Source organism: Callorhinchus milii, unplaced genomic scaffold (assembly GCF_018977255.1).
Source record: "Callorhinchus milii isolate IMCB2004 unplaced genomic scaffold, IMCB_Cmil_1.0 Scaffold2, whole genome shotgun sequence".
NCBI classification, from domain to species: Eukaryota; Metazoa; Chordata; class Chondrichthyes; order Chimaeriformes; family Callorhinchidae; genus Callorhinchus; species Callorhinchus milii.
In genome coordinates this window covers 57,710,337-57,726,101 of record NW_024704743.1, presented here as the reverse complement: position 1 = coordinate 57,726,101, position 15,765 = coordinate 57,710,337, and the positions used below count along the sequence as shown (strand labels likewise).

At 39.6% G+C, this 15,765-nt stretch overlaps 1 protein-coding gene across 1 annotated transcript in view; it reads right to left on the bottom strand.

Annotated features, from left to right (window-relative positions):
* thsd7aa (thrombospondin, type I, domain containing 7Aa) overlaps positions 1 to 15,765 on the bottom strand; it is a 209,744-nt gene that overhangs the window by 66,428 nt on the left and 127,551 nt on the right. Inside the window, exons 5-6 of the mRNA XM_042331989.1 lie at positions 13,128 to 13,283; positions 10,322 to 10,525 (exon numbers count right to left, since the gene is read on the bottom strand). Of these exons, the coding sequence (XP_042187923.1) occupies positions 10,322 to 10,525; positions 13,128 to 13,283 (360 nt within the window). The remainder of the gene's footprint in view (positions 1 to 10,321; positions 10,526 to 13,127; positions 13,284 to 15,765) is intronic.

The window sequence follows — 15,765 nt, the reverse complement described above, 5'->3', positions numbered from 1 at the left end:
GAATTCACATGTTACGGTTAATTAATGTGTTGCTGGTTCTGGTCAGATGACTTGTGAGGAATTAATAATTCCACTGTGAACATTAGCAAGGTTCCTCCATTCTATCCAGAGGTGATTCTCTGATCGTTGATAAATTTACTAATCTTGGAGAATGAGCAGGCTGATCAGTAAATTTCTCCAGCTTGGTGTCATTTTATAATGGTATTTTCTCAAAAATGTCCTGTTTAGGCATCGATTTGTCACCTTAATAAGATTATGTGTCTTTTTCTGGTAGCCACAGCCTGACAGTAGCAGGAATATGAATTATTGCACAGATTTTTCACAGTGAAAAGGCTTACTAAATTTACTTGCAGTCATATCTGGTTATGGATCTCTACACAATTACACTATGCCTCTCAGTCTGCATAGGATAGTTTTTGACAACAGAAATATGCATATTTTGCAGAACGCTTAATGACTGTGATATTGTGAATACAGTAAATTATCTGCATACTTACTCCTATTTCTCTGTGCTTGAAAAACCCGAGTTAAAAGTAAATTGAATAGATAGTTGAATACAGATAGTTTATGTTCTTGTTCGGATCTAAGAAGATACATCAAAAACAACTTTTGAACAAAAGAAAATTCTTGAATGGGAAAATGCCACTTAATCCAGCAATCACTTCCTCCGTCAGATAATTGGGCAGATCATTGTTGAGGCCAACCTTGGAATATCTGGATCTTACGTGCAATATTTCTTAACAAGATTCCTTAATAAGAATCTGAACCGCACAAATGAGGACTCAGCTGTGGATACTTTGCTCCAACTGATCCACTTCCATAGAGGTTACCAGGCATTCTAATGGGATTCATTCTTATGCAATCCAGTTATGAAATACCGCAAATTAGATGCCATTATATGCCTCTTTGAGCACTCTACCATCAAAGAGCATTGATGTATTGAATTGTACTCAAAGAAGAATGAGAAAAGGATTTATTACTCTAAATTATGAGTCAATGCTTTTTCTGCCCATTGTTGTCAGTCAGGATAAATGTCAGCAAATAAAATCCTACAACCTGGAACATTCAGCGTTGCAGAGAGATTTCATTTTTATAACAACAACTTGCATTTATGTAGTGCCCTTCACATGTGGTAAAGTCTAAGTGAACTCATTTTATAACTACAATTAATATTGCCATTTATGAGTTATAAAGAGTATGTGTATAAATGGGAGCAGGTATGTGAAAATAATTAATATTAGGGCTCAGATGATATAACAGAAGGAAGTTTGCAGTGTATGATGTGAAATTCTTACATCACATACTATAAACCCCTACCCCCCAACCATCAAGTAATAAGACAAGCTTGACTGTTTTATGGTTGCTATTCCCCACTGGGCTTCAGATCATAAACATGCAACATGTTTGCCTGCTTCATGTTCACAATTAGCCAGGTCCAGTAGATTCTTTCTGTCCCTTAAAGGTAAATGAGATATAACCTGGTGAGCTTAATAGCGCTGGCGCAGATTCCCATTTGACTTTATTCTCCACTAAACAATAGTGGAATCTGAGCTGTCTTGTGCGTGAATGTGTCTTGCTATGTACACCTACATGCGCGTGTGTGTTATGTGCTCTGAGACACAACACTGTATGAAGGACGCTATATAAGTGCAAGTTGTTGTTGTGTATGTGTGTGTTCATGTGCGTCTGCCGTTGTGACTGACAGGTAAACAAGCGTAAAGTAACACAGAAATACTCCTGGCTTTTAACAGTACACTTTACAGTAAAGTGCTTTGTTGCATTACAGTGTGAGAGGTGACATATGGCCTCAAATGGGAATGTTTCACGGTTTTTAAGGAAGCTCCCTTGCTATACTACTAGGTTGCTATCTGACATATTTTGGTGATCAGAGAATAGTGATAATTAAAGAGTTCTCCGAATGCACCTTCCTGTATAAGACCCAAATTTAACCCACTCCTGCTGACAGCACCATGATTGCCCCCAGCAGTATGTTACACTGAAGAGACACATTATGAGTGCTGAGCAGCAATGGATTATAAACAAAACAAAGATTGTGTGGTATTGTCCACCAGTAAACAGCCAACTGAGCTGGAGGAGCTACAGAGGAACAAGAGGCCAGGAGTAAATGTGCTGAGTCCAGGTTAGTGTTTCATTAGCAAGATGGCTTATTAATAATTCTTATTTTTGATATAGACTTTGTTAAGAGGATGTCTTCAAGTGGAGTCCTGTAGCTCAGTGGTTAGAGCACTCGCTTTGCAAGTGAGAGACCTGAGTTCAATTCCAGGCAGGTCAGGGCGAAACCTTGGGCAAGTTTCCTTTCTCCACACGCCTAATAATAATCTCTCCAAAAACCAAAAACAATAATAAATTGGTGATTTTCAATCTACGACTGTTTGTGGGACATTGCTGTGTGCAATTGGCTGCCGCATTCACCCACAAGTATACAGTCAATTCACTTTACAGTATATTCTGTGAAGCGCTTTGGGACGTCCTCCCGACGTGAAAAGCGCTATATCAAATGCAAGGATTATTATTATTATTAAGTGTGTCACATGATTTCCTGTACAGTTTGTATACAGCAATGTCCCACAAACAGTCCTAAAGTGAGTGACCAATTTTATTTGGGGATTGTTGTTCAGGACTCTGGAAGAAACTCCCTTTTCTTTTTGAACAATGCTGTGGGTGTTTACTGTCCACCTGAACAAGAAGGCAGTGACTCAGTTTAACTTCTCATCTGAACGTCAGCATCTTTGAGAATGCAGTGCTCCTCCCCAGAACTGCACCTAGACAATGTCAGATGTGGGCTTGAACCCACAAGCTTTTGACTCAAGGGCTACCAACTGAGCCAAGTTGACATTTACAGGTTTTAATTAAAGGACATTTGCAGGTATTTCTTTGCCCATTCCTTGTATTACAACAAGTCAAAGCATACTGGAATTCCTGACCTATACTGGGTGCGTATTGTATGGGGATTCCTTCTTTTCCTCTGAGTTCAGTTAACAATCAAAGATTTTTGAACAATAAGGTGTGTGCTGTTCAAGAAAAGGAACAATGATAGCTGTATTCAAGGGTGAAACCAGCAAATTGGGATACTCAAACTACCTGTAGAGATGGCTGGCATTGTACATGGGGGAACTCTTTCCTGCACTCTGAGGAGTTTCAAACAGAATATTCAGAAGCAAACATTAACATTTGCTGCACAGTTTCAGACCTGGGTTTTCACTTCTCTGCTGCTGTGAGATACTCATCCAAAGAATGACAAGTAAACAGTGGGGAGCAGCACACCGCACATAAGGATAAGTTTATTCAGCAATTTGAATGCGTTACCACATGTGACTATTGGAACCAAACTATTTATGTTATCTGCTAAAAGCATTAGATAGATCCCCATTGAAAAAGCAAAATATAAAAGGCTTAATAATAAGAGCAGAGGAATGGAATCAAAGTTGGCAGTTGCAATGAGGGGAGCTTATTACAGTGTGAAATGGCTGAAATGCCAATGACTCGAATACACTTTGTTCAACTTATAACAACCTTATAATGTGAATAATAATCCTTGTATTTAATATAGCACCTCATCATGTTATCAATATGTCTCAAGTCGCTTCACAGGATATAGTGAAAAGTGCAGTGACTGCATTTTGTAGACAAACAGCTAAGACATTGGGTAATATTTTATTGCAGTCACATCAGAGTTTAGGTGATAATACACCCACCCCACTAAATATCATCACAATGATTGCCATTTTAAAGAAAACAAAAGCCCTGTAGTGCCTTCAGCAGGATTAGGAAACAAATAATCAACCCCTTCCCTTCCCCCAACCACCGAGCAAATATGCTGAATAGTGGAGAATCCTCCCCTCACTGTCCAGGGTTACATATAAGAAAGGTCACCTGGCCAAACCTACCAGCAGCCTTGAAAGTGTACCCCAGCATGAAGTGCTTCCTTCAATGGTGAAGATAAAAGGCGAAAAAAAATTAAATCTATTTAGTTTGAAATTATGATGGCACTTCATTATTTATAATTGCTTCCGTTTCAGATTGCTCCTTAATCAGAGAAGAAAGGGGACCCTTTGAATTGCCTCCATCGTGTGAGACTATTTCTCCCTCTATCTGAAATGGAATTCAGTTGCACTGATGCAGAAGTGCATACTGATCCACTTTAAAGAGCCCAGCATGTTAAATTGGCATCGAGAGCTTGCACAATGTGTTGCCAAACTCAAAATGTGCACATTGCCTAAGTGTGAGCGGCAATACAATTAGCTCAACTAAACTGCTTTCTGCTGTTCTATACTTTGTTTGCTATTTACAGCCTTGAAGAAACTCCACCTCAACCCAGACAATGGTACCATCTGGTAAATAGTGGGCAGTGTTCCCCTGGTACTATCGGCCCCTCTGGCACTGACACATGGCTATGACTGATTGCCTGTCTCTTTCCCAAGTACTCCCACCTCTCTGCCTTCCCTCACTCCTACACCACCCCTCCACCCCATGCTCGGGCCCCGACAGCTGACTGTTCGGCGCTTCGGGACATCCTCCCGACGTGAAAGGCGCTCTATAAATGTAATTTTGTTGTTGTTGTTGTTGGCTTTAAGGATCTAACATGGAATTAACTTAGGAGGCCACAATACACCTATTGCTGAAGTAAGACCCATTGTATAAAGCCTAGGTAGACTTTATCTGAGACCATAAAAGTTTACAATCTGAGGAAGGCTAGAGCACATTGGTGGAGCAGAGCAGACGCAAGTAGTTTAATTTTATATTTGACGATGATATACCTGATTAATGATGACCACAGAGACCCTCTATTTCTCCTGGTCTTAAAAATTAAGATTGTGCAGGAGTTTTTGAAAATTCAGAGAATTGTTTTTTTAAGATTAAAACGGTTGCAAATTAAAACTGACCTTAAGAATTTCCCGTCAAACTACACAACCTTAAATGTTACACAAATGGCCTCAAGGATATGACCATGAGAATTTCAGACATTAGACCCTCAAATTGTAATAAGAGTCCATTCCCACCACTGCTATTGTTTCCAGCAATGTGTACAAACATTCACCCAATGACATGTTTTTTAACATCAATTGTTTTACAAATGCATTTAAGGAAATGCATCGTGAATTTATTTTTTTCCTCAAACTGCTTATGGGTGGATGTGTCAACTAAAAGTGAGGATTTTCAGAATGTGACAAAATCATTTATTACAGTGTATAAATCAGTATGCTTCTCGGAGTATCTCCACCTGATCATTTTTTCCTTCTCCAGAAATTAGGGTATCATCTTTCTGTGTAACTACCCATGGGACACATGAAAACATGTTAATGGATTCATAGAAGGCTTGCTAATGGAGCTACAATCACATTAGAATGACATCAACACACTAAACTATACTCAGTATCTGTGCTGGGATCATTTGGCTCCTGCCACAGTAAGCAAGAAATGTAACGATCATAAATCAGCCCCAGATACATTGAAGAGAGTTTAATCTCCACAATGGTAATCTTTTAACAGGTCAGGCAGCATCTATGGAGAAAGGAAAGTGAGTCAATGTTTCGGGTCCACAACCCTTTGTCAGAACAGTTCTGACGAAGGGTCGAGGACCCGAAACGTTGACTCACTTTCCTTTCTGCATGGACGCTGCTTACCTGCTGAGTCTTCCCAGCGACTTCTGTTTTTGTTTTCAGATTTCCAGTATCTGCTTTGTGTTTTTTTTCTGGTAATCTTTTACCAGCTCATCTCCAACACCTCAACAATGAGGATTATTAATATTGTATCAATATGTTTACCTACAAAATACAGAGTCACTGCTTTCACAGCAAATTCTGTGAAGCGCTTTGGCACATCCCGACATAGAAGGTGCTATATTAAATGCAAATGATAGGATTATTAGTATTAGAATTCCATAAAAGTCTAAATCACAGTTCCAATAACTTGGAACTGTGGAGTATAAAGTCCAGAGCTAGAGCTTTCTTTTTCTAATAACATCCACGAGTTGGGAATTTTATTATAAGACATTCTCTTAACAACTTGAGCTACAGGATATCCTGTCAATTTAAGTGGGGACTGATCTCCACAATCCATTTCTTAAGTCATTTGGGAGCAACTGACAACTCTAAGCCACAAGAGGAAAAACGAGATGGTATCAATCGCCTCCTTCAATTGAAAGCTGAACTGTTGCCATTTTGAGCATTTTGCTGTAGCAAATTTAATATAAACCAATAACCCAATTACAAGGGATACCATCTAAAGCACATTATTGGATCGTAATTATTGAATGAATGAAGCATGACACCTTACAGTTCAACATAGAGCTATCAAACACAGGCAGTAAAACCTAATAAAACTAAATGCAGGAAGGGTAGCATTGGTATCAAATCTCATTTTCTTTTTCACATTACAGGCCATAAAATTACACTTGCAGGCTATGATTTATTTAGAGAGAAATCTAGATTATAAATTACTTTGAAACTTTTCATGGCCAGTTCTTGGAATACAAAACCACTATCGACAAGGCCAATGTTTTCCAATTGATACCACACACTAATGCCAAAATATACCAATACCAACCAGAATAAAACACTTTTGCACAAAATCTGCTTCTTTTATTAAGGACTGGTTAGTGCTATCATTTCATGTATGGAAAGCAAGCAATGAAAGACTCTGCTCTGTTGACTCTAAGGGAGTATTTTATGATTTGGCACTCTCAAGTGACCCCTTAATGGGCAAAGTTCCTCAGCTCAATGGTGCTGCTGTGTTTAAATCTGTAGGATTTAGACTTCAGCTTTTGATGAACCTTAGTTTGAGGTGATATTGACAAACAGTGCTGGAGTGACATCTTGCTATAACTTTGTGAATATCTTAAAGTGCTTCACAATGTTTTGGTAAGGTAGAGTGAATGTGTAGGCAAATTTGCGCAGTGCAATATCCCACAAACATCCATGAAGTGAATGACCAATTTTATTTGGGAGATTGTTGACCAGGACACCGGGAGAAACTCCCTTGTCTTTTCAAATAGTGCCAGGGGATCTTTAATGTTCACCTGAATAGGCATACGGAACTTTGGTTTAACGTCTCATCAGAAGGATGGAAACGTCAGTGAGGGGATGTTCTTTGATTTGTCTTAACTCCTTCAAGTAATAATTCTACCAGTAAGATACCAAAAAGGCCAAGTCAAGTTAACACATACAACTATGCTTACTTAGAAGGTTTAAGTGCTCTGAGATGCTACCCTGCATGGAGGGCGCTATGTAAGTGCAAGTTGTGGTTGTTGCTGTTTTTGTTGTTGTTGTGGTAGAGGGTAAACACAGAATCTAGTCGTCAGGAGACTAATCAGACAATAGCACATTTATATAAATAGAACTAATGGAAGGCAAATATTCTTAGAAACTCTATCAAAACACAGCTCCACTATTTTTCCTTCAATTGAGAAGTGGGGCCTGCTACTTTGAACAACAAACTATTTTCAATTTTGTTGGAATCATTGCAAACTTACATTGGAGCAACTGTATTAACATCTTGTAGTATTTTGGAATTTCTAAATCAGGAAATAAAAAATTAAAGACCTCTTCGCCTCTGCAGCTGTCTTTTCCTGAGGACTCTTGAGATGGCTACTTGTCAGTTCTATAGCTCCTCTTCCTTCCACAATTTCAAAAGGAATTTACATTTGACATGGTCCCCATCAAGTATTAAAGCACCGCTTCTGGCTAACCATACAGAGTACATTTACATATATCCTGCATCATTTGTACAGTTTCCTGATTTTTTTAAAATGATATGCAATTTAAGATTGCCATGGGCTTGAATAACTAACAAGATTATATTTAATGTTTTCCTACATTGCAGTAAAAGTGTCAAAACGGCTTAATTCATATGGGTGTCAAAACCCCAACCAGTTCTGCTCATTTAGATTTACATTGAATGTTAAAGAGCAACATGCTTTGAACTATTTTTGCCAGTTTCCATGTGTATGAGTTTGTGTGTGTGTGTGTGTGTGTATATGTTTGTGCATGTATGTGTGTGTGTCCATGAGTATGTGATGCCACGTTTTAATATGCCTATTCGTTTCTGAGATTTGCCAACAAATAGACAAAAAAAACAACAGCCACTACACTTTACAGTACACTCCATGAAGCACTTTGAGATGAGATGTTTCAACAGCATGTCAAGTTGCTATACCAAATGCAAGGATGATTATTATTATAGACTTGATATTTTAGAAACAGTCCTGAGGTAGATTTAATGAATATTAATAAAACCTTTTTAAGAAAGGTCTGTTTGAATTGCTACATGGTTGTGTGACAGAGTCCGAAAAACTTGATTGGCCTGTGGGCGAAGGACTACTGTACATGCCAATCCCACTCTGACCACCCAGATGTTTGCAGAGTGGTGTATATTTGCCTGTCTGCTCTATTAATGGAGCATGTGAGCTATGCATTTCCAGCTTGCTCCATTAATTGAGGATTACAAAACTTAACTAACTAGATTGAATAAATAAACAAACAAACTGAATACATTGAATAAGAGCTTCGAAGGATTGCTTATGTGAGTTTAGGATTTAAAGTAACATATAAATAATAGGCAGTTATTAAGCATTGGTCCATCAAGCCCTATCTGTCCGAAAAGATTCCTTTGGTACATCCGTATCAGCACCTAATTATCTTAAATTCTTTTAAATTTCAGGAAGTGGTCTAGTTCCAGGATGCTACCCTGGGTGAAGGGTACTATATAAATCAATAGGGATGTTTAAAAGTGAGATAAATAGATGATATTATGATTAATAATAATCCTTGCATTTGATATAGCCCTTTATCACATTCAAACATCTCACAGAGCTTTCCAAGATTTTACTATGAAGTGTAGTTACTGTGCAGGTAAACACAGCAGCTAATTTGCACACAGCAATGTTCCACAAACAGCCATGAAGTAAGTCACCAATTTTATTTGGCGATTGGTAGCAAGAACACCAGGAGAAACCTCCTTCTCTTTTCAAATAGTACGATGGGATCATTAAACATCCACCTGAATCATCTAAATTATCTGAAGAATGGCACTTCCGACAATGCAACCCTCCCAAGCACTGCATTGGAGTGTAAGTCAAGACTGTGAGTTATGTAGTAAAAATATTAAGGGGTACGGTGAAAAGGATGGGGTACTGGAATTAAAAGATCTGCCAAAATTTAATAAACTGGGGGCGTGGGGATGGGGGCAAGGTGGGCCGAAGACTCAATGGGTTGAATAGTCTCCTCATGTCCCTGTGTGTCTATGTTCCTACCTATATAATTGGCAATGGTTTACTGATTCTCCTGTGTCTAAATATGTCTTCTAAACTTAGAAACATTGTGGTGGGGGGGGGGGGTGTACAAGAGAATAGTGGCAAAGAAGAGGCAGTGAGCAGATGTCAAAGCCCGCTTTTATTGCTCACAGCTGAAAGATGGAAGAGAGCCAAACAATAGTGTGTTGATTGTGAAGTGGTGGCATGCAGTGGACATGAGTGGCCCAGTATGTTGTATCCTGGGACAGGAGAGAAGAAACTGATTAAAGCACAAGTTTTTAATCAGTCTGAGATCTCAGATTTCAGCATAAAATCGTTAGATCATTACTGTACCAAAGACTAGTTTGGAAAAAACAAGCGGACACAAGTTATGGCAGTATTTGAACGTGTACAAAGTCTTCTTCCTCTGCTAGCCTTGGACAGCGGTATTTTTTTAAACATTAATTCCTACACTCTTGACAAATTAAATTTTTTATGTGAAGGTGATGTGTGACATGCTTTGCGATGTCCTCCCGAGGTGAAAGGTGTTCCATAAATGAAAATGTTGTTTCAATCATCTATGATTATAAAATAATAGAAATTCCATGACCATATTATTATAAAACAATAGGCTTTCCATGGCTGTATTTTATGATGTGTTTCTTCTGTGCTGCAGTGTGATAGCACTGTGACTTCCTTACAACATAGAGAGAAAGTGCTTTTAGGAACAGTGAGAACACAATGAGTATGGATTTCACCAGACTCACTTGGCACACTCTGCTGAAAATTGCATTTCCTAATAGGTTTTAACTTATTACAATACAATTTACACTTATATAGTGTCTTTCATGTCAGGAGAACGTCTCGAAGCACTCGACAATGCTGGTTGGGCACGCAAGCTGGGGATAAGAGCTGAGGTGGGTTGGGAGGGATGTCAAGCTATTCTGCACCTCTAAAGTAAGAAACCCAATTCAACAAATATGGTCCTCAGTGGATTAAAACATGGAGAACAAAAAAAAGCGCACTCCACAAATTTCCATTCTGAATACAGACATTAAAACAATCTCTTACTGTCGGTGTTGATACATTGAACCATCGGTGCCTGGATGCCGGGTCCACATTTGCTGCCATTATCGGGTATGCATTCTTCCAGTCTCACAATCTGCCAACTGTAACAGGACGGATTATCACACGGGATGGCTTCAATCAGGTGTGGACAGTTGCCAGTACCCCCAGTGGGCTCATTAACAATTTGTCGCCTCCGCAGTTTAAAACCTAGCCATAAAACAAGGAAGGAATCAATTTGCTTGTTCAGTTCAAACAATAAAAAAAACATTCTCTGGTCTGAATTTGCCTCAATTCTAAAGGCACAAGTGATCTATTCAACTGAATCTACAATTAGCAACTCAAAATAATACATTCTTCAAACCAGACAGATAGTTAATATAATTGGATAATTTAAGGGTGAAAATTGCGACCTGCAGTGTGTTAATTATCACTAATTGTCTCTATCAACAGTGATAATTATCACATCATTCATAAACGTTATCAACGTGGCTGGTCGATAACTAGAGACTGGGTGTGGGTGTAACCATCCATTCCCCCACACCGACTTCAGAACAATGGATAGGCTTAAAGATTTCTACACTCCCCTAGTTATCTTTCATCACTAGTTACATGGATTCTGTGCAGCTTCACAGTTTATAGCTTAACTCAATCAGTATCTTGTGAAGCGGCCCTCAAATGCCAGGTCCAGGATAAGGACCAAGAATAGAACTGCAGACAAATCTTGGAATCGGCTTCAGATCCAAACATTCAGCTAAGGTAGGTACGAGGGATTCCCACTTGCGCCTGGCTTTAGGAATAACGTTTTATTCACCAATTATTTTTTGTGTTGTGTCCTCCCTGAAACTCACCAGGCTAAACTGACGTGGGACCACTATCACTGTCAGAGAGAAAAGATTTTCATTGAAGACTCAAAGGTGGGCAACAGAGTTTGTATGAAAGATGCATATTCTAACTAGCTGTGACACTCAGTCCTTCAGAGAGGTGTCTGCCTTATTAAGGTGATTAATGTAAGCTCCTCAAATTGCCCAGAAAGCATCTTGCTAATATTCAAACCACAATTACCTCTGGTTTCTTAATTCAATTATTTCAGTGAATATTTTTCAATGTTTACAACTTCAGGCCTACAGCCTGATTTAAAATCGAAGGTTGCAGTATTTGGTAAGATTACTTTAGCAGAAGATTCATTTGTTATTCTTGTAGTCCTCAGGCGCAGGCAGCATCAGCCTCCACGGCTGCTCACTCATCCTCACTAAGCCAGTCAGGAACCTGGGTGTCTTGTTTGACCCTGAACTGTCCTTTCTCCCCCACATCCACGCCATGACCAGAACTGCCTACCACCTCCTCTGCAATATTGCCAGACTCCGCCACTCCCTCACCCCTCAGGCTGCCGAAACCCTCACCCACGCATTCGTCAAATCAAGGCTCAGTTACGGGAACTCTCTCCTCATCGGCCTTCCCAACTCTTCCCTTCACAAGCTGCAGATCATCCAAAACTCTGTAGCTCATGTACTCTCACGCACCAGGCTCCGTGACCCCATCACTCCCACCCTCGCCCGACTCCACTGGCTCCCCATCCCCCAGAGGATTGAGTTCAAGATCCTCGTCCTCACCTTTAAGGACATCCATGGCCTTACCCCTCCTACCTCTCTGACCTGCTGACTTTCTACCAACCTGCCCGCTTCCTCCATTCATCAGGCTCCAGCCTACACCATGTCTCCTGCCCGACCATCGGTGGCCGGGCTTTCAGCCTCCCTGCCCCACACTCTGGAACTCCATCCCACGGTCCCTTCGCCTCACTTCCTCCCTTGCCTCCTTCGAGGCCGGTCTCAAGACACTTCTCTTCAACCGTGCCTTTGGTCTCCCTCCGACCTCTCTGCCTTCCCTCATCCCTACACCACCCCTCCCCCATGCTCGGGCCCTGATACCTGACTGTTCAGCGCTTTGGGACATCCTCCCTACATGAAAGGTGCTCTATAAATGTAATTTTGTTGTTTTTGTAGACATATTACAGTAAACTTGTGTTGTCAATACAGTGGAGACTTATTAAAATCCCATAAATTACCAACCTGCTTTTTAACTAGGCCAGATAGCTAGTTTCACTGTGCATGGTGAAGAAAATTATTTTTTTTAGCAGGGAAAGCTACAGTTGTCAACTTCCGGATCATCCAATTGCTGCGTGTGCAGGACATGATGTCAGCGACCTGGAATTAGGGTGTTTTAGTGTGAAAGTAGCTAGCGTGGGGGAAGTGAACAACCCAGCTACTCACATGCTCAGTGAATGGGGTCCAGAGTGCAACTGCGTTACAATCAAATTTGGACTACAACAACAAAATTACATATTAAAGAAACCAATTGTAACTGGACTGCACAAGAGTCTTTTGTATTATTCAACTCTTATTTTAATTCCTTAAGACTAGCCTAATTAACATTGGAATCATTTTATATTTAATTGGCTTGAATTAAGATGGCTTAAATACCAATGATTTTGTGACACTGGCCTAAAAGGGTGACCCTGTTAAGCCACAGAGATTTGATTCTATAAACCCAGACCTTGTGTTATAAGGAAGCACAGAAACAATGGCCACCGTCAGCACTTCTGGGATGGTCGGGTCACTGTTGATGTCACTGCCTGCGTGTGAAATACCCAGGAAGTGAAGTCAGCAGATCATACTGCTCATGAAGCACAGAAGTCAGTGCAGGAAGAGTATATCCTGGGCTGGGCTATTAGTGGACCAGTGCTTAACTCCGGCGCATGAGATTCCTTTAACATGATTGCGTTACAACGATGCGAATGACAAAATCAGCATACCTTTCTTGCCTTGAGGCTCAGCACAGTTTTCGTAGGTACAGGGTCCCCAGGCGGTCCAGGAGGACACTTCACATTCAATGGGGCAGGAGATCTGACATAGCTGTGTGGTGGTAGGCATGGACCCAGTACACAGCCTGTTGTCAACAGGTTTGGAAGCTGATGGCAGAGAGAAGGGAAAAAAAGTATAGCTTGTGTAGCATTTCAATTCACACTTCAGATGCAACAGCAACTGAAAAAAACAATCCCCTATACTACTTTGTGCTCCTTCTAAGCATAATTATATTTTAAAAAGTAGCAGCCTTATAGAAGGTAAGTACAAGGGATAATAATGAACAGCAAGTACATATTAATTTTGCATGAATTTTTTTACCAATAAACTTATTTCTTGAAAATAATAATTTATATAGAGGCTGTCCATAAAATCTTGTATTCCTCCATTAAGCCTAAAGTGAACGTCCTGAATTAAAGTAAATCATTAACTGCAAACTCTGGTGTCAGTTTGATAATAGCAGCCTTTCTGAGAATGGTTGGCTTTCCCCATTCCCAAACATGCATTATGCATTCAGCAGAAAACTGACCTCAATTGCTTTCCAGACCTTCACTCAAGGAGCTGGGTAACACTAATCAGGGCATGTTTATGGACATATTGTATGTCAAAGCTGTATATTTTGTTGACTGTACTTGTTTAGATAAAAAACACTTTAATAGTTGGCTGCCCATTCAAGCCTACATACTGCTGCATTAGGGGAAAAAGAAAATGCTTCAAAAAAGAACTTTTGACCTAAACAAAATGAACGAACCAGTTCAAATATAGTCCAAGAAAGGGTGACAAAGTGTAAATCTCATGGATAGTCATTAATATATATTTGTGCGATGCGATCTCTCCTTTCCCAACAACAAAAGAGGTTTTCATACTAAATGAGAATGAACCTCCACAGAAAGAATGACATATTGAGGGCTAAAGTCATGAACACATTACTCAGTTTTACAAAGAGCAAGCTTCTGATTGCATGGCAGAGGGGAGTCTTGAACTACTATGCCCGTCCCTGAGATACATTTCTTAGCACCAAACAAATGTTGGCGGGGGTTGAGGGGTGACAAGAAAATGTTAAGGATGTTTCTCTGAAGGTTGGTAAATGGATGGACCTATCAGAGTGAGAGTGCCATTCTCTGCTCTAAATTTACAGACCTCTAAGCTATGACCTTAGAATGGGATAATCCAATTGTAAATTTACACTCCCAATTTACTCTGTAAATGTACCAAGCATCTGAGGATCACACTGGAGTCAGTGTAACACAATAATTCAATCGTCCATCAAATTTGTTAGCAAATAGGTACCTGTGTTTCAAAATATCGGTGCCAGTCTCCTGGGTGTACAGCTCAAGTGTGAAATTTGCGGCGTTTCATCATGCGTTGGGATCACAACATTATGAAACGCTATAAATTTCACCCCCAGGTTTATTAATTATCACCTCAATATAAGAAAAACTAAGCAAATTTGCCAGATCATTAACCCTTTTCTTCAGGAACATATATTTATACTGTCTTCACAATTTATGACAATTGATGTATTTTATTGATCATTTTGTTCCAGCCTAGTTTGGAGGAATACAAAGTTTTCATTCCTGTAGCAATTCTAGGACATTATAATAACAATAAAGGGAATAAATGTAAGAGATTAAATCACATACATTAGCAAACTGAAACCAAAAAAGTAACAATGTACAACAACAACAAGACAACAACAACAACAAGATTCCATTTATAAAGCGCCTTTCACGTCAGGAGGACGTCCCTGTAAATCCATGTACAGACATGGATTTACATGTTTTATTTAATCCATACTCTTTGAATAATTTTCTATAAAGCTATTCAAAGTAAAATTATTGCCTAAAACATATTTCACACAAATCACACTGCACAGAATAGAGAATTGAAACTACAATAAAAAATGCAATATTTCCTTTGTGAACCATTGCATTTTTCACCCTTACAAAACTGCATAACACCACCTTGTACTCCAGAACAACAGTGCAAGCTGTGGCAGTTGTTGTGATTTGATCTTACTTGAAATAAAGATACTTAATGCAGAAGTGACATAACATAAACCGTACTAAGCAGTTTTTCATCTTTGATGCATATTTAAGGTATTCTAAGTAATGAGTAGCTTTCTCTTGCCCAGGATTAATATAAACATCAGGTGTGTTTGGTTAATTTACATAATAGAATGTGATGTTCCAGAATTTGTTTAAACTCAACCCGGCACCTCAATCTCTTAAAATCAATGACCAGTGTCAACTGACGAGAAAAGCATTCGTCTGTGCTGAGTTATCTGATCTGAGCCAGGATACCAGCAGGAGTGCGACAAATGACCTTAGCTCTCCTGAGTTTGGGAAGGGAATACCTTAAACCAGCCCTGTGCCCTTGTAATCACTGTGTAATGAGCCCTTATTGTGTGGACCTTGTGTAAGGACAGTACTGAACTTGTCTGTCATGCTTCCCATGGTCAGATTGTCAGCTGACATTCATATGCAACCTCAGTCATGAAAACTGGTCACTTGGGAGAGGTACTGGAGGACAACCAGCACCTTCAGCAGAGTATTAAAGAAAATTGGAAGAAGTAATAAAAAGACCCAC